This window comes from Chionomys nivalis, chromosome 3 (assembly GCF_950005125.1).
Source record: "Chionomys nivalis chromosome 3, mChiNiv1.1, whole genome shotgun sequence".
Taxonomy (NCBI): Eukaryota; Metazoa; Chordata; class Mammalia; order Rodentia; family Cricetidae; genus Chionomys; species Chionomys nivalis.
This window is the reverse complement of record NC_080088.1, coordinates 60,599,468-60,624,662: the sequence shown is the minus strand read 5'-3', so window position 1 is coordinate 60,624,662 and position 25,195 is coordinate 60,599,468. Positions and strand designations below refer to the sequence as shown.

At 44.7% G+C, this 25,195-nt stretch overlaps 2 protein-coding genes across 12 annotated transcripts in view; both read right to left on the bottom strand.

Annotated features, from left to right (window-relative positions):
• Positions 1 to 3,279: 3,279 nt before the first annotated feature.
• Positions 3,280 to 16,234, bottom strand: Umps (uridine monophosphate synthetase). The gene is made up of 6 exons (XM_057766171.1): positions 16,052 to 16,234; positions 13,074 to 13,227; positions 10,566 to 11,237; positions 8,752 to 8,927; positions 7,419 to 7,533; positions 3,280 to 5,786 (listed from the first exon to the last, which is right to left on the bottom strand). Exons 1-6 carry the CDS (start codon positions 16,205 to 16,207, stop codon positions 5,617 to 5,619), a joined length of 1,443 nt encoding a protein of 480 aa, XP_057622154.1. The 5' UTR covers positions 16,208 to 16,234; the 3' UTR covers positions 3,280 to 5,616.
• A 1,671-nt stretch (positions 16,235 to 17,905) lies between these two features.
• Positions 17,906 to 25,195, bottom strand: part of Kalrn (kalirin RhoGEF kinase) — a 615,547-nt gene continuing 608,257 nt past the window's right edge. For 10 of the 11 annotated variants that reach the window (XM_057764996.1, XM_057764997.1, XM_057765000.1 and 7 more), the window contains one exon: positions 17,977 to 24,793. In XM_057764996.1, coding sequence (XP_057620979.1) covers positions 24,248 to 24,793 — 546 coding nt within the window. In that variant the 3' untranslated portion in view covers positions 17,977 to 24,247. Of the gene's footprint in view, positions 24,794 to 25,195 lie in introns of all 11 variants that reach the window. The other variant, XM_057765018.1, reaches the window with a different exon arrangement.

The window sequence follows — 25,195 nt, the reverse complement described above, 5'->3', positions numbered from 1 at the left end:
GCAGAGGTGGGATTACCTGCCTGTCCATCCACTTTATTTATTTAGAGACAGGCTTCTCTGTGGAGCGCTGGCTGTCCTGGAATTTGCTCTGTAGACCAGGCTGGCTTTGAACTCAGAGATCCTCCTGCTTCTGCCTCCTGAGTACCATCCACCTTATGTTTTCGGGGCGGCGGCGCGGGGGGGGGGGGAGGTTTGAGACAGTCTCTCACAGAACCTGAAGCTCACCAATTTGGCTACACTAACCAACCAATGAGCTTCAATGTCTGTCCATCTGTCCCACACTGTGTGCACCCCCACTTCTCCTTGTGATATGCAGTGGCTGCTGGCTTTAACATGGGTGCTGGGGATCTGAACTCAGGTTTCCCAAGCACTTTACCGGCTGCACGGGCAGCTGAAATCCTGAGTCGATTCCTGCAGTGTTGGGTGCTGGTGGGGGCTGCAGAACCAGACCCTGAATTCCCTGTGTTTGCAGCTGCTCTGAGCAAATCAACTTGTTTTCCTCTGCTTTGAGCAGGCTGCAGCTGCTCTGAGCACGAGACCCTGATGACAAGGGAGTGGGTTCTGATGGGTCTCAGCTGAAAGAGCTCAAGAGCTAGGGCGTTGCTATCAGTTAAGGATCCCTATATAAAGTGTCCCCTGAGCTCAATAAAGTTGGCACTCTTTTTTTTAAAAGTGCTACTTTATTTATTATGTATACAACACCCCTTCCATGTATGCTTGCAGGCCAGAAGAGGGCACCAGATCTCATTATAGATGGCTGTGAGCCACCATGTGGCTGGGAATTGAACTCGGGACCTCTGGAAGAGCAGTCTCTCCAGCCCTCAGTTGGCACTCTTGTATCAAGAATGACCCATGTCTCTGTATCTCTGTGTGTGTTTTCGTATTTTTTTAAGTCTCTCAGCCCAGCTCCTGGCTCGCGCAACTGGTCCTGTAGTGATGCAGAGGTCTGACGGTCCGGAGCTACAGGTGCAGTGCCATATAGAGCGCAGTACAGGACCATTTCAGTTCTAACACCGAAGCTATTTGGTTTCTTTGGTAGTTGCTTTACATGTTTGAACAAATTCTGCAAGGTTGGTGCAAACCAAATTGGCTATAGTAATCTTTAAAACATTTTCTTCATTTTAAGAAATTTTGTGTATTATGGGTGTTTTTGCTCTTGTCTGTACCATGTGCCTACAGTGTCCTCAGAGGATAGAAGAGGGCCTTCGATGCTCCTGGGACTGTAGACAGGCTGAGCTGCCAAGTGTGTGTTTGAACCTGATCCTCTGGAGGAACAGCAAGTGTTCTTAACCACAGAACAATCTCTCCAGTCCCTATAGTAGCCCTCCTTCTTTGTTAAGGGCTTTTTTTTTTTTTTTTTTTTTTTTTTTTGGTTTTTCGAGACAGGGTTTCTCTGTGGCTTTGGAGCCTGTCCTGGAACTAGCTCTTGTAGACCAGGCTGGTCTCGAACTCACAGAGATCCGCCTGCCTCTGCCTCCCGAGTGCTGGGATTAAAGGCGTGCGCCACCACCGCCCGGCTTAAGGGCTTTTTTTGAGACAAGGTTTCTCTGTATATATCAGAAGTCTGCCTGTCTCTGCCTCCCAAGTGTTGTGTTAAAGGCACACACGGCCACAGCCCAGCCCCTCCAGTAGCCCTTTGATGCACACCTCTCTAGTCCTGAACTGGAAAAACAAAGCCAGTGTTTGAAAATTCTGCCTATGGTAGCATAGGCCTTTAATCCCAGGACTCGGGGTACCAAGGTAGACAGCTCACTAAGAGTTCTAGGCCAGTTTGGTCAACATATCTAGTTCCAGTCAGAGGTACAGCAACCAAGAATTCAGCGTGAAGTATGTATCACCATACTTCATACTGAAGAGTCATACATACTGGAAGAGTCAGCCACTTGGTTCCTTCCTTGTGTTTTAGGTCTCTGTGGTTGGTTCTGTACCATGTTACCTTTTGGAGCAGACAAGGGGACGTGAATGATAGCAAACACCAGAGTGGTGACCATTCTGAAACTGCTGACATGTGGCTGTTTGGTAAACACACCTAGCATCTGAGGCTGACATGTGGCTGTTTGGTAAACACACCTAGCATCTGAGGCTGACATGTGGCTGTTTGGTAAACACACCTAGCATCTGAGGCTGACATGTGGCTGTTTGGTAAACACACCTAGCATCTGAGGCTGACATGTGGCTGTTTGGTAAACACACCTAGCATCTGAGGTGAGGTGAGGTTGTGAATTCAAGGCCAGGCTGGTTATATGACAAGATCATTTCTCAAAAAAAATAGTTCTACCAAAATGAGTTAGAGCCAATGTGTATCATGTCAAACCCCAGTCCTGAGATGAGTACCGAAAGTTCTAGTGTTTTTGTTCCACAATTGTTAGGTTTTTATTGCTGTGACTAAAAGCATCTTGGGGAGGAAAGGGTCAAATCTTTCAGCTCATCACCCTCAGGTTACACTTCATTACTGAGGGAGTCGGGCCAGGAAGACAGAGGCAGAAGCCGTGGAGGATGCGGTTTCCTGGCTTGTTTACCCCCCTCCCCCCCTTTTTTTATGCAGTTCAGGACTACCAGCTCTGCCCACTGTGGACTGGGCCCATCAATCACTAATTAAGAAAATGCCTTCAAACGCATGTCCACAGGCCAATCTTAGATTTTCACCATTAAGATCCCCTCTCCCAATGGGCAGTGGTGCAAGAGGCGAATGGACCTCACTTTGAGACCATCCTGGTCTACAGAGTTCCAGGACAGCCAGGGCTGTTACAAAAAAACCCTCTTCCCAAATGTCCATGTCACGTTAACAAAAACCTGGCACATTGATGGACCATCTGAATATTTACAAATCTCAATTACTACCTTTAGTGGGACATAAATGTTCTCCTGATAGTCTTTGCTTATATACAAGCAAGAGGGCCACTGTGGCAAGAGTAGTCGAGGCCACTGGGGAACACCTTTATGGAATAAACACTGGAGACATCTATTATTACAAAGCTACGTTCTTAGGTAAACTATGTAACTGTTAACAAGGGTGTTAGCATGACACTGCCATGCTGAGATCTGGAGAAGTTGGCAGCATTTTTTAACTGAATTTTAGATGGATTGACTTGGCCAAAGATACTGTGTAAAAACTCAGAAGAGCCTGTACTACGTGCTATACGGCATCACACCTGTAGCCACCACTGCAGGACTTACTGTGCTGCTCCAGGACAGTATGCAACGGGGAGCTGGGCTGAGACTTAAAAGCATGCATACACACACACAGACACGGGTCATCCTTGATATAAGAATGCCAAGTTTATTGTGCTCAGGGGAAGCTTATATAGGGCTCTCCATGCCCCAGCTCTCGATCTTTCAGCTGCAGCCCCACCAGCCTGCCATCAAGGTCTCGTGCTCAGAGCAGCTGCAAGCATAGGAAAGACAAGCTGCTCACAGGGAATTCGGGGTCTGGGGGTCCACAACCCCCAACAGTACTGTAGTTAGTTTAGTGGGTGGATCGACCCAGGACGTCAGTGTTCTCAAGAGGACCTTATGTGGGCTGGAGAGATGGCTCAGCAGTTAAGAGCACTGCCTGCTCTTCCAAAGGTCCTGAGTTCGATTCCCAGCAACCACATGGTGGTTCACAACCATCTGTAATGAGATCTGGTGCCCTCTTGTCTTCTGGCCTGCAGGCATACATGCAGACAGAATACTGTACACATAATTCTTTAAAAAAAAAAAAAACCCAAACAAAAAGAACCTTATGCTTCCTATTTCCCAAAATGCTGACGAGTATACCGCAAGGCTTTAATGCATTATGCTAATGTGTATTTTCCCTCTGACCTCTTTCCTGAAGACCTGCTTCCCTAGGAATGAACTGAAAGATCGCTCTGGAACCGTGCGTAAGTGTGGACGTGAAACGTCAGGACCTCAATTTAGGCTTGCACCTTAACTCTGAAAGGATCCCTTTGGCCTCCTGGAACCACCAGATGTCGGGAGACAGAGTAAGCTAACACCTAGAATGGACGTTTTCTTAGCATTTTCCAGGCATTAGTGCAAATTTACCCTGAGATCCATGGCTCTCACTCTCCTGCCTTATGCCTTTCTTGATGGGATCATGCTGCAATCAGACCTCCTTCAAGCGCTTGCTGCTTCAGCTGTCCTGACTCCACTTTACTGGAGGGTGCATACTTGCTGAGTGAGGTGTGGTGGCTAATCTTTTTATGAATGTGTAGACTACAGGGCGCTGTGTAAGCAAGTTAGCAGGCTACATGGTTAGCATACAAACTTACCATTCCATCTGATACACACCAGTATGCTCCAGTCTGGACTGTATACACACAGCTACCTGCTGAATGCTAACAGATCTTTCCTTCTGGCAGGAATAAGAACTTAAGGCCCCGCAGAAGATGTGTGGAGGGCAGAAACCATGGTGATGGTGCTTTGCTCATTAAGAATGTAAACCAAGGGCTGGAGAGATGGTTCAGTGGTTAAGAACATTGCCTGTTCTTCCACAGGTCCTGAGTTCAATTCCCAGCAACCACATGGTGGCTCACAACCATCTGAAATGAGATCTGATGCCCTCTTCTGGCCTGCAGGCAGACACACAAGACAGAATATTGTATACATAATACATAGATAAATATTTTAAAAAAAAGTGAACCAAAGGGGGAAAAGACTCAAGTTTATCCGGGGCAGGCCATCTGCAATGGGCACACTCCTGTACTAAAAATTCTCCCTTTTAGCACTGGCAAAGACTAATTTAAAGAAAAGTTTTTATACATTTATGTGGAGCTGAAGCAAGGGGAAATTGGATCTCCTGGAAGTGGAGTTACAGATGGTTGTGAGCCACCACGTGGGTGCTGGGAACCAAATGCTGACCCTCTAGAAGAGCAACATTGAACCTCCAGTCCACATTAATGACGGTAGGGAACTGGTACTACTATGCCTAGATGCAGCAGTCTGCCATCCAGATGCAGAGGAAACTGGGCTTTCTACACTGACCGCTGAGAAGGATGAGCCAAAACTCCTGCTCCATGGTACTGAACGAGGTAAGTGGCTGACATTAGATGTTGGGGACTATTTCCAGGTGTCTAACTTTTGTTTCACTCTGTGAAGCTGTGTTACTGTGCCGGTCTAAAACACCTAATGGTCCTAATAAAGAGATGAATGGCCAATAGCAAGGCAGGAGCAAGGGTAGGCAGGGCTGGCAGGCAGAGTGTAAATAGAAGACATTGGGGGCCGGGCACCCAGCGAGTAAGGAGGAAAGAAAGGTATACAGAATAAGAGAAGATACAAGCCCAGAAGCTTTAAGAAAAGCTAGCAAGAAACAAGCTAAGACCGGGCGTTCATAACTAAGAATAACCCTCCATGTGTGATTTATTTGGGAGCTGGGTGGCAGGCCCCCCAAAAAAACAACACACAACAATTAGATGTGACTGAAAGGGAATCAGAAAGGTGGTGGCTGCCCAACAAATAGCAGTCTCGACGAAAGCAAGCTTTACAAAGAGCTTATTACAGTACCAAGGCAGTGATACATGTAAAGACCATGATATGATAGTTCCAGAGTCTGTCTCTCATTGGCTCTGTGCAGAACCCCGAGCACCGTAAGGCACTGTTGCTTTGAGAACACCGGTCGTCTTCAGCATCTTCTCATTAAACAGCAAGCCTACCCAAATAAGCTTCCCAGGCAGCCTTTCTGTACACCTCAGCTGCTTCCAGCCGGTTAGACGCTGCAAGTATTCCCCGGCCTACAATGATGACATCAGAACCCCGTTTGCCAATCACTTCTTGAGGACTATTGTACTGTTGGCCGAGGTGATCCCCTGAAGAGAAACAAAAAACATTTACCATAATGCAAACTCAGGAGGTAATGGGACTCACTGGGTCAGTCCGAAATATTAAGGTAACTCCAGAGAACATTTACTATCATACACCTTACTATTCATAACCCTTTCTGCTACAATCCCAAGTTCTCAGACCCTAATCCTTTGCTTTTGGAGACAAAGTAAATCAAGCTGGCACTGAACTCAGAAATCCTAGTGCTGGTATTGAAAGCATTTGCCACCATACCTGATAAACCCTAATCCCTGATTAGATTTATTAATTTCTGTTGTTCTAGAAATGTTACGTTAAATGGGTTTTAATGCTTTTGATTCCAAAAGCCTATGCTAACATGTGATCTGGTGAAATACTCGCAGGCGCTGACACAGCAGTCAACTGCGGCTGGCTTCGTGAGGCGCTGTGCTAAATCAACACTGCACGCCATCTCAATGCCTCTCCCGCTGACTAAAGGGCAGCACTATCATCTCTCCACTCCACAGATCCGGAAGAGATTAGTTTAGCCGGCTTTACTATTTTTCCCGCCAAGGGTGCTGCTCCCTATTGACTGAAGTAAAACTGTTTCACAAACAGTAAAATTATGCATTTAATTTAAAAAATAGTTTACAGTGTTGGGACTGGAGCTGCCTAGTTAGTCAGCTGGGACTAGTGGTCTACACACTCAGAGGGTGTGGTAGTGCACACTTAGTCCCAGATAAAGAGATCCTGTCTAAAACAAAAAAGGTGAGTGGCCTGTATAAAGATACCTGATACTAGAATGGAAGGGTTGAGAATGCAAATCTTTAAAGTTCTGAGTTGTTGACTTCCAAGGTCACTTACTCTGTGGCGGGCTATCTGCTCCACAGATGTCAAGTGCATGCATCTGCATTCACTGGCTTTCTTCTGACTTTCTATGAGTGTTTAACTCAAAGCAAAAGGTAGTGCTTTTCCCTAATGTGTTAAATACTATCTAAAATGATGTAGAAGGAATTCCTAGAAATACTCAACAGACATAAAAATACGCCCCCTGGTGGTAAACTACATGCACTTACAACAGAAGGTTTTGATGTCATGTTCCATTTGTAACTAGGAAACAAGCACCAGAGCTGGTTTATGAGGTGTGAGCTAGGCAAGCACTCTACCAGCTGAGCTACCCCCCTATACCTCCTTCAAAACTAAACCCATATACTGTGTCCTACAGTACGGTTACACTTTTTGTTGACAGGCAGGGGTGAGGTGCTGGAAACTAAGCCCATAGCCTCATGGCAGCTAAGCACACACTCTGAGAATTACATCCAGCCCTTACACCCTAGCTGCCGACAATCGTCTGTTTAGACAAGGTTTTCCAGACGTTTTGGAACACAGAACAGGCAGCATACTCAGAGCACCAACTAGGAAATGCTAACCTAAAATACCAGGTTTCTGGTCAGCATGGTGGCACATGCCTTTAGTTAAAGCACTTGGAGGCAGAGTTAGGCAGCTCTCTTCAAGTTCCAGGGCCAAGTAACTTTCTAAAATTAAACTGCAAGATGTCTTACAAATACAGTACAGGCCAAAGGGCTCGCTCATTGTTCTAGACTAAGACAACACCATCACAGCATAGCGCTTTACTCGCCATAACTAGTGAGCACACTTACCTCCTGTTTCTAATTGAACCCCGGGGGTAAAGTGAAGAAACTCTGGTTTCATGCTCACTCGGGAGCCGGATATAAAACCAATCACAAATCCACAGTGCTCCTCAGCCATCCCAACCTACACGGGATGTAATAGGCAGTATTACAAGAACACAGTAACAGAAAAATCAGCCCACGTAAAAGGTCCTAGAGATGACCCCTCCCCTCCAACAAACCACACTTGAAAAGAGCAGAACTTCCACAGTATATGCATCAAACAAGATGCTGTAATTCTTAGGTGTAAACTGCCTGGAGATTCACCTGCTTCCAAGGATACGAGGTGTGTTTCACCATAGCTCTTGAAGATGTAGCTATTTCTTCCTAAGCAACGCCCTTCCAGCACTTTCCTTCTTTAGCCCCTGCTCTTCACTGGCCTCCTCATTCCCATACCATTTGCTCACAGGTACAGCAGGTCTGGCTTTCTGATTGGTCATTGCCTGAGACTCTCACAATGTCAGCCTTGCCGCCAGCTATTACCACCAGCAAGGGACAGCTTGTTCTTGAGACAGACCTCACTCCCAGACCTTTTAAGACCTGGGAAGCCAGTACTTATTGAGGGTGGTTTTTTACCATAGGGGGCTGGATCAATGGCTCAGCAGTTAAGAGTTCTGGTTGCTGCTCTTCTGGGGGACCCACACTCCATTCTCAGCACCCACACGGTGGATCATAACCACCTGCCTCTTCAGTTCCAGGGAATTTAATGCCCTCTACTGGCTTCTGTTGGTACCAGGAATATACTGTACATGTAATCAAAGTGTTACTGTGTTCCTTCAACTATAAATATCACTTATCTACTTTTTTAAAAAAATATTTATTATGTATACAATATTCTGTGTGTATGCCTGTAGACCAGAAGAGGGCACCAGACCCCATTACAGATGGTTGTGAGCCACAATGTGGTTGCTGGGAATTGAACTCAGGACCTTTGGAAGAGCAGGCAATGCTCTTAACCTCTGAGCCATCTCTCCAGCCCCATTTATCTACTTTCTAGATGACTATAGAACTATAAAATTACCATAGGAAAATGGGAAGAGCAATTTACAATTCAACCATCTTCAATTCTGCCTCAAGATGAAAAGACAAGCACAGGTAGAGATGTCTCAACTGTCTGTAGTACAATTCAAACCCTTCACCCGCTACAAGATCAAAGAGTTCAATCCAACTGATGTTAAGAAACTAAGAATAGCTGAATTGAGGAGGTGGGCATGAGAGGTTAGACCTTCAATGAGGGTCTTCTCTTGCCCTAGAACATGCAGCACTCAGACGCGCTCTCCACTCACCCCACACCGTCACTTACTGCTGCTTTGGTGTAGTTCCCAGTGGCCAAGGAGCCGGCAGAGCTCATTTCTGCAATAAGCAGGCATGCTCGATGTAAAGGTAGGCCCACTTCCTGCAAGCCTTTCACAACGCCTGAGCCTGGTACCACATGGGCATTTACTACATCTGCCCAGGAAGCTATTTTAAAGATGCCACCTAAGAAGGAATAAAGATATTTGCTGTAATTGAAAGGACAAAAATGAAGTAATTGCTAGTTAAATTTCTTAGCCAGGCAGGAGGCAGAGGCAGGTGAATCTCTCTGAACTCGAGGCCAGCCTGATCTACAAAGGGAGTTCCAAGACAGCCAAGACTATTACAAAGAAAACCCGTCTCAAAAAACAAGCCAACCAAACAAAGCTATTTGCTAATTTTCAAACATAAATCTACAACCCTTTGCCCAACCCACTATAAAAGGTAAAGAGTTGACTACTTTTAAGTACTTTATCAGTGGGCCCATCTGTGGCTCCTGTGCAGCGGACAGCTGGGTGAGGGGTCAGGAAAAATTCTTGCTGCTGTCCTTGGTTTATCAGGAATGCTGATGGGCTGTTTATTCTTTGTAGATTGAAGCTTGTGACTAAGGCTTATGCCATTAGAAGGAGTTCTATGAAGACAGACATTCCCAGAGTACAAGCATAGTGACATCCTCAAATTCTCTTGAAGATGAAATTTTCACCCTAGAGAGATTTCTCAGCAACTTTACCCTCTACAGGTTCCTTGGCTTTTCCAATCTTAAGAGGCAACTGCACACATTTTTTGTTTTGAGACAGGGTTTCTCTGTGCAGCTTTGGAGCCTGTCCTAGAACTCGCGCTATAGACCAGGCTGGCCTCGAACTCAGACTCCTGAGTGCTGGGATGAAAGGTGTGTGCCACCATTGGCCAGCCTGTTTTTCTTTTTTTTAAAGATTTATTATGTAGTGCCGGGCGGTGGTGGCACACACCTTTAATCCCAGCACTTGGGAGGCAGAGGCAGGCGGATCTCTGTGAGTTCGAGACCAGCCTGGTCTACAAGAGCTAGTTCCAAGACAGGCTCCAAAACCACAGAGAAACCCTGTCTCGAAACACCCCCCCCCCAAAAAAAGATTACGTATACAAAATTCCATTTATGCTCATACACCAGAAGAGGGCGCCAGGTCTCATTACAGATGGTTGTGAGCCATCATGTGGTTGCTGGGAATTGAACTCAGGATCTCTGGAAGAGCAGTCAGTGCTCTTAACCTCTGAGCCATCTCTCCAGCCCGGCCAGCCTGTTTTTAAGAGCAGGTATAGGATTAAGCATTTCCCAAGCCATAAGCTGCTCTGCCTGTCTGATATCTGAAAAATAAAAGTGTACTAACACTTTATGCTGCAAAAAATATTACTACTTTTCCATCCTTTCCTATATTGGCAATTTTTTAGCAAGGCCAAATCTTGTTTTGCCTGCCCAGAACTCACACATATCCGTCTGACAGCAGTTCGCCCAGTTCTTTTTTTTTATTTAAAGGGAACTGACAGGGATCTCAGTCCAAGATGGCTAAAAAGAACTGAACCTTGTCCTTGCAGGAGTATTCCCCGGGGCAGCTAATACTGGAGGTTTACACCCAGAGGTAGAGTGAAATTCCCTGCCTGAGAAACAAGTCAACAGAGAAAGCAGAAAGGAGAACACAGCCGAGAGAGGGAAAGAAACAATGTTGAAGGTGTCACCTCACTGCCTGGATTCCACTGCACCTTTGCCAGCTTGCTCCGTTGCTGACTCTCCAGAGCCAATTCGCGTTCTCCCCCGTGGCCAGTCTATACTGGATTTCTGAACACACTTACCTTCATACTGCTTTTTTACTGTGTTTCCTATATCAGCGAACTTCCTGTCTTCAAATATTAAAAAGTCATGGCGCTTTGCCAGAGCCGCCAACTCCTCCATTACATCCAGAGTAAAATCATTCAGAATATCAACGTGAGTTTTGAGCATGCAGATGCTGGGGCCCAAGGTATCTGCTAGCTGCAGCAGCTCTCTGGCCTCTGATACATCAGCAGACAGACACAGATTGCTCTCCTTCTTCTGCATAAGCCTGAGAAGTTTTGAGGCAAGCGGGTGGACCCCGGGCAGCTCTGCTCGAGCACCAAAGCTGAGTTCTTTGCATGCTTTCTTCTCAGGAGGGGGAACGCCATTCTGATTGGCTGCTGCGAAAACATTCTCCTGAATGAACCTCTTCACGCTCCCAACCATCTCGGCATCGATTTTTTTCTGCTGCTCGAGAATCTCCAGCATTTCAGACAATGTGCACACAGAGTGGAGACGGATCCCGCGAGCCTGCAGCTTGTCCTTGCCGCCCTGCTCACGGTCTAGCAGCACAATGGCGTCAGTCACCTTCAGGCCCTCCTTCTGAAGAACTTCAACAGTTTCCAAAACACTGGCCCCACTGGTAACGACATCCTCAATGATCAGGCAGGTTTGCCCTGGATTAATCTCTCCTTCTACAAGACGCTTGGTACCTAAAACAGAAAAGCTTCAGTTGAAAGAAATATATAAAATGTTTCAGCTATCTCAAGACATATCTGGGCCTACGCTTACGGTGTACTTACAAAGAGTTAAGATTCTTTAAATCTGATTTATGATCATTTACTTTGAAACTACTTTCTGTTGATTTTTCAATGTGCCACACTGCTTCATTCAGTATCCTCTGTATCTCCAAATTACCAACTCTATAGAGAATGTTACAGTAAAACTGACAATTTATCTTACAATGTAAATAAACTAATTTTTCTGAACGAGGAATTTCTTAAAGACCACTTATAATGAAAAAGAGAATAAGTCAGTATCATCAATAAAAATCATTCTTTCCCATCAATATTGATTACAAGTTTATCACTCATGATCAACTGGCAATTTAAAGCCAGGTGTGGCACACGCCTATTATGTTCGTACTCTGGAGGGCTGCTAGAGCCTTACCATCAGCACACGGTCAGCCAGGGATGGGTGTGTGGGGGTGTGTGTGGCGTGCGTCTGGTGAAACCCTGCCTCAAACAAACAAAATAGGGGCCCAGGAGATGGCCCAGTGGTTAAGAACACAGACTGCTCTTACAGAGAACCTGGTTCAGTTCCCAGTACCCACACAACTGTTCACAACTATTTGTAACTGCGGTTCCAGGGGATCTAATACTCCCATTTAGCCTCTGCTGGCATTATATGCATGCGGCACACATACACTCACACAGGCAAAACATTCAAACTAATTCAGATGGGAAACATTTCACCACTTTTTGGACACCATAACCACAATTATATGATGAGACTTCTCTACCCTTAAGTCCCACTATAACCCACAAATTGTTAAGTAACTCAGGCTCTTGGCTTCATGTTCATTTTTGACACTCAATTTTATATTTTCTACTCCCTATTATTTTGAAACAAAATAAGCATGGGAATCTTTTTTTCATCAATCCCATTTCTTCTCACCCTTTCTTGACAAATGGCAGGTTTCACTAAGTCTAAGACTGACATAAGACAGAATACTTGTAGTTTTGTGAACACAGGAGGAAACATACATTCCTCATGGGCAGTTAATTTATTTTTAGCTTTAAAATAGAATCAGAAAGTCACCACTTAACCCATGGCTAATAACTACACCCTCATTCCTCCCCTCACAATGCTGTGTGGGGCACATGTGTGGAGGTCAAGACCTGCAGCAGTGGTTCTGTCCTTGCTGCATGGGACCCAGCGCCCATACTCAGGTCACCAGTTAGCTGCAGGCTCCTCTACCTGTTAAGCTATCTCTCTTAACTCTCACAATTTTAGAAGCAAATCCCAGATACTACAGTTTATCTTAAAAGATCTCTTTTAAAACTAACAATTACCAAATCAATATAAACAAGCAAAAATCCCATTAATTTTTGAATATCATTAAGTATCAACTCCAGTTCTGATATTTTTAGGTTGATTTTTCAGATTTTAAAGTAAACTACTTGATACTCTACTATTATGGACCCCAACAAAAAATATGTTCCCAAGGGGTCTGAGTTTCCTAAGGGTAATCTTCTTCACGACTGCATGCATTTAAATATAAATATACCTAGAAGTATGTGTTCTTACAACATTTTGCTGATGAGGGAAGGGCCAATACAAAGGTCAGGGTTCACCAAGCACTCTCTCTCTCCTCCCTAGTCAACACAAAGCATTTGAGAATTACTACAGGAAGGACATCTGGAGCACGTCAACAACTCAACAGCTCATCAGGCCTCTGAGAAGCTCTAGGAATCACCAGGGCCGAAAGAGAACAAAACCCTAGCAGGTTACACATTAACTTGAGGCTTATGCTATTTTCCTTTTACCATAATCCTTTGTTTCCTTCCTTCTGATGAGCATGGGAATCTGATTGGTTGAACAGATAACTGTAGCTAGTGGCAACGCTGTGTAAGGAACTCCACACACACTGTCAAAACTGATCTCTGCATTTTTTGCCGTTTGGAATAAAATGTCTGCAACCTGTAAAAGAAAGGAACACAAACTTCCCATTATTACTACTACTTAGAATGCTATATGTGCACATAGCAGCATGACAACAGAGAACATACAAACTTCCACTCTTACTAAGAATGCTATTTGAGCTGTGCGATAGCCTAACAATAGAGATGGAAATAAAGCCCCCAGGGAGTTTTTTTTTTAATCAAATCCTAAAATATAAGTAGACTAATTATAACAATTCACTGAGTATCTTAGCTCAGGAGAGAAGATATTAAGCAACTGATTTAGACCCATCACAATAATCTCGAAACCTGGCATGCAAACATAAACATGAACCCATTCAGCTAGATTCAGGGCGACCTCTGGGGGCAATGTGACAACCTCTGGGGGCAACGTGACGTGGCTGACCCGAAGAACAAGGACACTTCCCAGACTCCCATTTTGCCTTGACTCTCTAGAAGCACGGCTGGTTCTATTTTCTGAAAGAAGCCTTCAATGAACACTTTCCTAAGTATAGAGCCTACAGCGTGAAATACATTTTATCTTTTCTACATAAACCATTCATATGGGGGAGGGGATTTCAAGACAGGGTTTCTCTGTGCAGCTCTGGCTGTCCTGGACTCACTGTATGGACCAAGCTGGCCTCCATCTCAGAGAGCAGTCTGCCTCTGCCTCCCAAGAGCTGGTATTAAACTCAAGCGCCACCACACCCGACCAAATCAACAATGTCTTAATTTCAGAATGCATACTCCCATCCAACACTATCTTAGAGCTGTTCATAAACCAAGTTAGCTTTGCAGAACATTTTATTCTTATGCTATCCATCACTTACTCTTGGGGGAACGGGCAGCTGTGTGTTTTGTAGATTCTCAAATCAAAACTGGACCTAAACACAAGTTGATTTCCCTGCCTCAACCTCCCACGTGCTGGGATTATGGGCAGGTACCACCCCATGCCTAGCTTCTTTCTTGTGTTTTTAAAAATCTGTCATCATTTTTAAGTTGCAAAGTGTTTCTAGTACTAAAATCCAGAAGATATCGAGAATGTTTTCATCATTACCTGTAATAAATGTGGGAAGGCGGCAGGTGTGGGTAGTTCACACCTGGCCTGGTTACTCACAACCCCACTGACACACAGGTATACACACAAATGCTAGATAGATTATGAAAACTGGAAATTTAATGCTTTTCCCCCCAAAATTTCACTATGTACACAGAATTATTACATGCAATAATATGCAATACATATTTCCTCCTGTGAGCTTTTACTGATCTGTCATGCTTCTATACATGAAACTAAACTGATTTATATTTACATTAATTGAAATTTTTTGTTCTTGTTTTGTTTTTCAAGACAGGGTTTCTCTGTGAAACAGTCCTGGCTGTCCTGGACTCACTATGTAGACCAGGCTGGCCTTGAACTCACAGAGATCTGCCTAACTCTGCCTCCCAAGTGCTGGGATTAAAGGCATGTGCCACTGCCTGGCTTAATTGAAATTTAAGCATACCAAGTTAAAACAACAACTCACGATCTTAAGTCTGTTTAAGTCCGCTAGAGATTCTCTGGCACTATCATTTGTTTGGGCAAATACCTAAAACATAAGTCTGCAATCAGAGTATAAGAAGAAATTTTGGAAATTTCTCTTTTAGTCAGATAAATATCATTTTCCTCCTACTGTTTATGAGTACATCAATTATCACTTATTGTTAGGAAGTTAGAAGCATGCATACAATCTATTACTTTTCTGGGGGGCGAACATACCGAGAACACCTATACACATAAACTTCTTTTAAACTTAAAATGTTCATGAGAAAGTTCTCAGTAAAACAGTTTCTCTGCACCAATGAGACACACCATTTCAAGATTCCTGAATGGCGGGGCAGTGGTGGTGCATGCCTTTAATCCCAGCACTCAGAAAGCAGAGACAGACGGATGGGCCTCTGTGATTTTGAGCCGAGCCTGGTCTACAGAGTTCCAGGACTGCCTCCAGCTCCTCAGTGCTATCTTAACAATCCGGGTAGGCAAATGGACTCATCCAGTACAGCTGTTTTCTGCCTAGCCCGACCACCTGAATTTAATCTTTCAGCCCTCACGACACAGGGAGAGAACACACTCCTGCAAGTTGTTTCTGACCCTCACAAGAGTACCACGGCACGTGCACGCCCGCGCACACACATGCAATAAATAAACGTAATAGTCTTCACGGTACTCAATCTTCACACGAAGTGAGTAGCAACACTTCCACCCGTCTACTCAGAGTGACATCTGCAGATCAGCAGGCAGCTTGTTACGCTAGAAATGCATTATTTGACCGCCGACGTTGCAGCGACTCATATATAACCCACTCATGGTTTGAGAAGCACCCGGTCAGAAAACTCTAACGTGTGCAGTTTACCCCTAGTAACCAAATAAATACATTAAATAAAAAATCTGCCCTCCTGGCATCCACCATGTGCCTTTAATTTCTTGCTACTGGCCATATACTACTAAATTGAATCCTTCGGCAGCTTCTCCACCCGCCCGCCCTCCCCCCCCCCCATTCTCACTTTCTGGGGTTAGGTACACAGAACTCACTCAAGAACTTCTCCGCCTGTCAGAGCCCCACAGCATTTTCCGACTCCCGCAAAGCACGTGTCGCACGGGTCGGTCAAGAACAAGGTCCCCAAGAGCCCGACCGACGGCTGCCGGCTTCCGTGCTCCTCCACTGACTCTCCAGACCAGCAGGAGGGTGGGTCTGCCTGTCTGGTCCGTGGGTTCTCCCTCGTCCCCCAACTCCGGTCACACCCTTCATCTCCCGTTCTCCTTTCCCGCCACCCGGAGCCATCCTGTCCCTCGGGGCTGGCACCTGACTGAGGAGTCGCGGGCGGGACACGATGCCCCGCAGGTCGATGTAGACCGGGGAGGTGAGCCCGCTCTTGAGCACAAAGCTCCCGAACTTGAAAGCCTGCACGTCGTACAGCTCGGTGACCAAGAGGCCCAGAGCTTCGCTGGCGTCCGCCATTCCCGCGCGCTCAGTTCGCTCTGGAAGCCCAGCCGCTCGGGGTCCGTGACGTCACCCAGAAGCCCCGCCTTTTCCGCCGCCCTTTCCGGCCTGGACTGCAGGGGTCTGTGCTTGTGCTAGCTGCTTGCTGGTTGGGGCGCTGTGCTGGATTGATGCTCAGCTTCTCCTAAGGGAGTCTGTAGGCCCTGCTGGTTTTTTAATTTTTTTAATTTATGTTTTTAAGCTTAGCGTTTCTCTTACCATAAGTATTATAGCAATTATCGTTGTTAGCCACCACTTCCCTAAACTCTTCCAGAAAAGTTCGCTATGACAGTGCTTGTGACTCTTCTTGAATTAACTTCACAACAGCTGGCGTGGGAGAGTTGCACAGAAGTTTGCACATAGAACTAAATATAAAGCAGTATATTTTTGTATAAAATTGTACACTCTGGTGCTGGCAGAGAAACTGCTTATTCAACCCTTACACCATCTGAAGCACTCAGGATAAAGAAGGATGGCAAGGGGGTTAGGAAGGATGAACTGGCAGTGCCAGGCTCTCTGGAAGAATAATGTTGGGCAGTTCAAAAACCCAAACATAATTGGTTTACAAATCCCTTCGCTGGCTATGGTGGTGCAGTCCTGTAGCCCTAGCTACTTAAGAACCCGAAGCAGGAAGATTGCAAGTTCAAGGCTGACCTGAGTGACTAGTGAGACTCTGTCAAAAATAATAATAATAATAATAAATAATAATTATAGTATAATAATATAAAAATTCCTTGACTATATTTGTCTTATTTTAATGAAAATACCCCCAATGGTACTTACGAAACCAATTCTGAGATTTAATTTCTGTAGTCTTCGTTTTTTCTAAAGAGATTTTGCTGAACTGCCAGTGTGAAAATCTATATATTCCTGTGTTTGTTTTGTGTGTGAAACAAGGTTTCCCTGTGTAGTCTCAACTGAACTACACTTTACTATGTAGACCAGACTGGCCTCAAACTCACAGAGGTCCGTCTGCCTTCTCTGTCTCCTGAGTGCTGGGATTAATGGCGTTCACCATCACATTTGTAAAACGCATAGTTTCGACTTGAGAAACAACTGTCGAGGGCAGTAAAGCCTTGATTAAATAGACTTCAAATATTAAAACATTGTGTTCTTATTGCCAAATCAAAGCATGTTTCACCTTTGGGTGCTGCTAATTGACAGAACCGTAGCGTCACCTCCTCCCCACCTGTGCGGCACCGGAAGCCTTTGAAAGCCTGATCAGGTGTGTGTGGGTCCTCCCAGATGGTTGGACTCCTGCCAGCAGGCATAAACCTGTGTGATCCAGCGGGAGGCCATTCTCTCCTTCACTGTGCAGTCCTGTGGATCAAACTCGGGTTCTCAGGCTTGGCAACAAGCGTTGTTGTCTGTTGGGCAATCTTTCTGGTTTTCTGGTCCACTAACGGGATTTTTTTTTTTTAAGTTTGCCAAAAGCTTTCAAATATTTGAGAGGAAGAGAAAGAAAAATTATGCATGGGGGTGCAGGGGGCAAAAGACAGGAGTTTTAGTTAGAAAAAAAAAAGTCAAGAGCCAGTGAGCTGGCTCGGTGGGCGAAGGGACTTGTTACCAAGCCTGATGACCCGAGTTCCATCTCCTGGACCCACATGGTGGAAAGAATCAGCTCCTACAGATTGTCTTCACACACACACACCATGGCTCAAACACACACACACACACACATACCATGGCTCAAACACACACGTGCATAGAAATAGATGCGGTAAGATTTTTAGGGGGAGGAAACTAAAAATAGTATCTTGAGTATATTATATTTATAGGAATGCATAACATGTGAAATGTACATTTTGAAACTTCATCCACAACTTATAACGTGTACTGCAGTAATCATAACAAGACAGCAGGTCGGCACTTTACAACATTACACGGAAGGGATCCTGACTTACAAATAAAATATTTACAACCTACCTTTACAAAACAACATTGTGTGCATACAAAATGAACAACTGCAGGAAGATTTAAAATAATAAAACAACCAAAACCCCAAACCCCAGAAGATACACTTAAGGCAGACCAGCAAGACACTGAAATAATTAAGGCTGTGGAATTCTTCTGCACCTTGAAAACATAGAGCTATTTACCAATACTGCGGAGTGATTTTGAGTCAACTGTCACAAGCCTGGTGGAAGTAGGTACTTATATGTATATGTGTAATGGTCCCTATGGGGAAACCTGTCCGCTTATGAATAAGGCCTTTTAGCTGAATGGCCAGAGGAACCCACCACAAATTCTCAGAAGACTTTGGGGGAAGGGATCACTCAAAACCATGAAGTATGGGCACGGTTTGCAAATCAGATATTAAAATTCAAATATAGGTTGGGCATGATGGCGTATGCCTTTAATCTCAGCACTTGGGAGGCAGAGGCAGGAAGGTCTCTGGCCAGCCTGGTCTACAGAGTGAGTTCCAGGACAGCCAGGACTACACAGAGGGACCTTGCCTCAAAACAACAACAGCAAAAATAAAAAAACAGAAACAAACCACACACACACACACACACACACACACACACAAGAATTCACATATAGAATTCTGAGTAAACAGAATCACATAAATAATGGTCCCAATGTGTTTCATAATTTGTTCGTTTGGCCATATGGACTTCGAAAGACATCAAAATAGTTCCCATGTGAATAGAATTCTCCATGTATTATCCCTAATGGTTTTGAATGGTCCTAAATGGTTTTCCAGTAGAAAAACTGACCCGCCTGGGCTGCCTGCAAATGGATAGATTTCTGCATATGAGCAATCACATATACATACATATTATACACTATATACATGTACAGATGTACATATATTCATATTTGCCAACAGTTTGCCCTTAACTGCTGCTGTTCTCTGCATAAATAGCATTCTCAAGGGTGTGTTTAGTTTTTCACAGTCTTCCTGTTTGTCCCTCTTCCAGTTTTATTTACTTCCTCACAGTAGTCTGAAGTTTGGCAGAAACAGAAGTAAAAGCACCATGGGTAAAAAAAAATAAAAACAAAAGAAATTGAACACAGAGGTGATAGTTATGGCTTAAGTTAGTAGGAGAAGACAAATGCTTTGTTAACTTCAGGTTCATAGCCACAGTCTTTGAGGTCACAGTAACGGTCTCCAGGGACTCCAGAATTCAAACTTAGTTCTTGATGGAAGTGGGAAAACCTCCTATCCCTGGACTGGCAAATTGGCTTGGTTAAATTAATTCTCAGGAATTCCAAGACTTGCTATTTACATGTTTTCTTGCTCTTCCCTGTTCGTGGAAGGAGGTTTATCTGACTAAACTGTTAGGTTGGTCATTTGGATAAAAACGAAACCTGACCACAGTTTGGGATTTCTTAACAAACAGACTGATAAGAAAAGACAATAGCCTGGGAGCGCTAATTTTAGGCTTTTAGTTAATATCTCTTAAAGATTAAAGCACTGTAGTAGAATGACTGTATTCTCCTATAACTTCAACCTATATTAAAAAATAAGAGAAAATGTCTTTCATAAAAAATGTGGCCATATAATATTTCTGTACTCTATTTCCATATAGATTTTTCATGAAAAACATTTCCTATCAAAGCATCTAAGTCTCTGGACAAATTCCAGCCCCTCTGAGCTCTTTAGAATTAATGAGACAATGAGAGCCTTGCGGTTTTCAGAAAATAACTATCATAGTACCTTCTTTTCTGTTGGTGGACTCTATGTGAGCTTTGCCTTTAGCCTATCCTAGCTCTAATAATTCCTCCCCTAAAGGTATTTAGGTTTTTAAATAGCAAAGAAAACTCATGAGGTGCTTTTTACAAATAAATCTCTTGAAAGCTTGTATATGCTTGCCTCATCCAGACTCCATTGGAATGTTACCCAGGCAAGAAAGGAGCACGGTCTACATTCCTCAAAACTCACCCAGTACAATCCATGGGCTGCCGTAGGACGTGATGTGTGGGTACCATGCCTACTACAGAGACCCTTTGTGTTCAGTGTATTTCCCCTCTCTTGGGACTAGAGGAGAGAGTTTCATTTAACACAGAAAAATAACCACTGTTTACTTTGTATCATATTTTATCCCTCATATTCTCATAGATTAATTTTTTCCAAGTTCTTCCAGATAGGCATGAAAAAAGAAAGCAACGAGTGACTCCCAGGAATGGACATTTGGGAACGAAAGAAGATTAGTCTCGAAAGACCAGAGCCAAAGCTCTCTTTCTCTAAGTCCCATCCGTCTTCCCTCTACCCCCTTGCAAACCACTTGCCTTTTCTAGAAGATTCTTGTGAGACTCTAAAGAAACGAATTGGGACATGGGAGGGTGTTCGATCCTCATGTCTGCCCTCCTGGTGAGGAAAGTAACTGTTTGGGTTCTTCATATATAGCTTGGGAAGAGAGGGAAGGGCTGGCTGTCTTGGAAGGCATCAGATTCTCATGTCTACCATAAGAAATACTGGAGAAAACAGCTTATGGACCTTAATGTCCTCGGCAGCTCTCCTAATCCTTTTCTGTAGATAAGCTCTTAAAGGGTGGAGATTATAAAATGAGACTAAATAACGTGTAGGCGAGGAGCACCTGGAACTTCCAATAAAAAGCAATCTACAGCATTTAACCTCGTGAGTTTGTAAATGGTATCTGAAGATAAGACTGTGGGAAACTGGAATGTTCAAAGTATTGTCAATAAAATTCTACCACTGGCAGTGTGTAGCACTTTAAGGAAATCAAAAATATTTTTAGATGTGTCAGCTAGGACATCTTCCTCAACATTCTTAAGGGATGAATGTTCTCTCTCCACCTCCCCAAATTCCATCTTATCAATGGGAGCATGGGGCAGAAACAAGAAAGAACAAAATTTGGGATAGCTGAGATCAGTACTCAGAAACACCTGGTCCCGCCCTACATTCAGATGTTTTCGCTTAAAAGATATCTTAAACCCAAGGAAAAAATACTGCAGCATCAACAAATCCAAATGCAATCGGACGTCTTCACTCCCCACCGCCCCTCCGAAAGGCACTACTATCTGTAAAGGCTTTGCAAAGCACAAAGCTGTGAGGCCAGCTTTCCCCTCGGCCTCCTCCACCCCCACTTAGGTTGCCGGTGGCTGAGAGAGACCTGCAGGATACATCACACATCAGGAAGTTGTTCTTAAGCAGTTGTTACCACATTCAGTTCTAAGTGGAGAGAAATCTGCTTCATTTGAAACGAATGTAAAAGGCTCAAAACATTATTAGATTTCTCATCAGGGATCATGGGTTGGCCCTGATCTTTCCCATCACTCTGTACCTCACCCTTTTAACATAAAACCAAGGAGCTAAAAATGATGAATACACGCCAAACGAGGAACCTGGGGGCTGGCAGTTCACTCAGTAAGAACAACTGGGATGGTGGTAGGGGTGGGAGATTTTCTCTCCTCTCCCCTCTTCTTAGTAACAAACCACCCTGCCAAAACAGGTGCAGGAGTGGGGCTCCTGGTTCTTCTTTATTTCCTAGCCCCCTCAATGGGATTGTTCCTAATTCCCAGCTTGTTAGGGAGAATTCTTGAGCAGAAACCATCTTGTTCCCTGTTGGAAGGACCAGGTGCGTTTGTGGCTAGGGGCCTCCCTGTTCATTTCAGTCCTCAAACTGTAGAAAGTGTGTCCCCTCTCTCACGACCTCTCTGACACTTGCCTGCCCCTCTATCCTTTCCTGTCTTCCCTGTGTACTCGAGACGACTCCATGCAGCTCCACATCTGGACCACCCCACCCCTGACACAGCGTGCTGTGAAAACTTTGGCTCTGCCTAGCATTCTGTCACCTCACAACGTGCGTTCAATATGGCCTTCCTGTGGCATCTGAACATCACTGTCCTGGGCTCTTTTCCTCCCTAGCAGAAACTCAGCCAGTCATAACAATCCGAAGTGACGCCACAAGAAGCCCCTCTTTCAAGGCAGCCATAATGGACAGAACAGACCTGGCCATGTCACTTTCTGGGTCTCTGGAGTCCTCAGAGGCTGTACTTTATCCCACAACAAGCCCTCTGGGCCCCGGCCTTCCTCCCTCCATGCTACACTTCATCATAAAGACTTTAGTAAGCATGTTTTAAATACCATAGCATATGTTTTTATATGTGTGTATACATCATGGTTTAGGTGAAGAATGTGGAGGGTTAGCAAGCTCTGTGGGAGTGAGGCTTGATGACCCAGGGCCGCCCGAAGACCAGGAAACTATACAGTCAGAGTCGGTTTCCACATATTTGGTTAATCCCCAAAATACTAGGTGCTAACTAAACTTATTGCTTTTGCTTCCCACTAATTTATTACTCTATAATCTCGGATGAGATGGGATGGAATGGATGGCGGGAGATGAGTAATTTGGCTTTGAAACCAATGGGGGTGGATGGGGAAATGATGAATATTTTAATTCTCTATTTCCATCATGGGAATACGTGTTTTTATATAAAATGTTCAGACTGTTCCCATCATTTCTTCTTGAAATAGTTAAAACCATTTTGCAGCTTCCTTCCCCTCCCCAGATTCTCCGATTGCACTTTGTGTTGTTTCTCAATCCCTCTAGCAGGAGAGACATGGAGCCTGCTTTACACAAACACTTGAGTTATATTTTTAGAATATTATTTGCATAAAAGCATTTTTAAAAACACACTCTAGAAAACAAAGGGTGGATCATGTACAAACACAAAATAACAAAAACTCCCCCACCCCCTCCAACAACAACAAAAAAAAACACAAAAAACAAAAACAAAACCCATGAAGTGCCCTGGTTAATTTGTTTTCCCTCCAGAGGACACCGGGCAGTGAATAATCGTGTATGGAGAAAGCAGCATTGGCCTCGAATACAGTTAATCCTTTTAGTCCAGAGACATTGGTGGCTGTGTGGTGTTAGGTATTGCTATCCCAGTTAAGAACCCATGCTGTGTTAGAGTGCTGGGTCAGGCTTTGCTCCATGGCTTGAGAAAGGATTTAGGACTAGCCTTTAAAAGGCTTATATGGCTGCCTCCTTTTGGTAAGCACCCCGAAGCTTCATGAAGGGTTAGGAATAAAGCGAGCTAACTTTCTGGAAACCGTATTCTACAGCTGTGTGACCAGAAAGAACTGCTACGTGGTGCACAGGAGCTGTAGGAGAAGTTTCTATGTGCCCTTTTGTATGGTCTCGTGATTTCCATCTACCTACGTCAGGCCTGGTGTGGACATAAAAAACAACCCCCAACTCTTACTAGATTTGGACTTATTTCCTGGCTTTCCCACAGGAAGAACTCTGAGCAATCAGAGAGTTCACGGGGAACTTTCGATAAACAGAACCTCTCTTACTCAAACAACCCATGATGGAGGGGGAAAATATCTCATTCACAGATCTCAAAAGGGTCACATTGCTTTCTCTTAATACACAGGTTCTGATAAAAGATTTCTATACAAGATTTATAAAATGCTCTAAAAAACTTGTCGTCTAATTGTGCTTAGTCAAAATAATGCAATGCTTCGGTAAATAAATTACTGTCTTAACGGGAGCACTCAAAGTTACTTATGATTGATTTCATATAGAACTCTATATTATAAAACTCTGAAACCTGAATGGGATCTATTATACTGTATATGTATATGTATCCTGTTAAGAAACTATATCTAAGCCATCTAAAGCAGAATAGTTGACATCTCTGTTAAATAGAACTTTTAGCTTAAATTTTCAACCGAATCAGAAACCGACTATCTTCCTCACAGTGGGGTGGACGGCTTGCCCACTCAGCCACCCATTTTGGAATGTACAATTAACATTTTCTACTGGCTACTATCTTGTCAGCCTTGCCCTTTCTCTTTAATACTTCCTGCAGTTCTGCATGTTTACTTCTTCGGCAGAACCTTCTGGAATGCCGCTGGGATTAGGGTCACTCTTCTGCCACTCAGACCCGGCGGAACCACAGACAAGGTTTAAGGGAACCACCTCTCAATCCAGAGAACCACATGGAGTGAAATGATGAACACAGCTATTTACAGACACTTTCAGTCTTGCTTTGGTTCACACCACACTTCTATGTGAAACCTCGGGGGCTGGGGGATGGCTAGGTCCCTTGGTTCACCCTATTGACGATGTAACTCTTGACATTGGGAATGGGCCGCACATCGTTCTGGTGCTTGCGGCGCTCTATGAAGCAGGCCAGGCGGGAGGTGTCCAGGGGGATCTTGGAGTAGCTGCCGTTGTGGGGCTGCAGCCACGGATGCTGCAGGCACGTGGCTGCTGTGGGCCGCCTCCGGAAGTCCTCCTGTAAGATGACGTTGATGAAATCCCTGGCGGCGTTGCTCACACCACAGAAGTACTCGTGAGGGAAGCTGAAGTCCACCCTGCACACATTGATACAGGTCTCCTCTTTGCTCTCATCTAAGAAGGGGGAGACCCCACTAAGCATGACATACGTCAGAACCCCGATGCTCCAGATGTCTGTACTCAGGGAGACGGGGATGCCTTGGATCACTTCTGGGGCAGCGAATTCCGGATTCCCCAGCAGATGGTGGATGTGGAAGTGGCCTGAGATCTGGACAGCATCTTCCAAGTCGATGAGCTTCACTCGAGGTACTGGGATCCGGAGGTCAATGAGCAAGTTTTCAGGCTACAGGAATCCAGGAAGGCAGGGAGAAAAGAGGCAAGATCAGGTCTTTGCTGACTACCAGGTGGAATCTGTTAGCTAATTAGGATTCTGCTGTTCTTCAGTAAGCTTGTGCATGTGGGATATTCCCTATGCAAAGGCAAAGGAGGCTTCAAAGCATGGCATTGAATTCGCTAAGCTCTGAGTGTCGGTGGTACTTTAGATAAGTTCTTTGGCAGTGAAAATTGTGCCTTTGCGGGAGGGGTACAGCGCTAACTGTGTATTTCTGGCTGGCCTGGAACTTGCAGAGATCTACCAGTCTCTGCCTCCTGACTGCTGGGCTTAAACGTTTAGGTCCCTGTACCCAGCCTATGCTTCCCCACCCTAGTGTTAAGGCTCCAACCCAGGGCCTTAGGCATGCTGAGC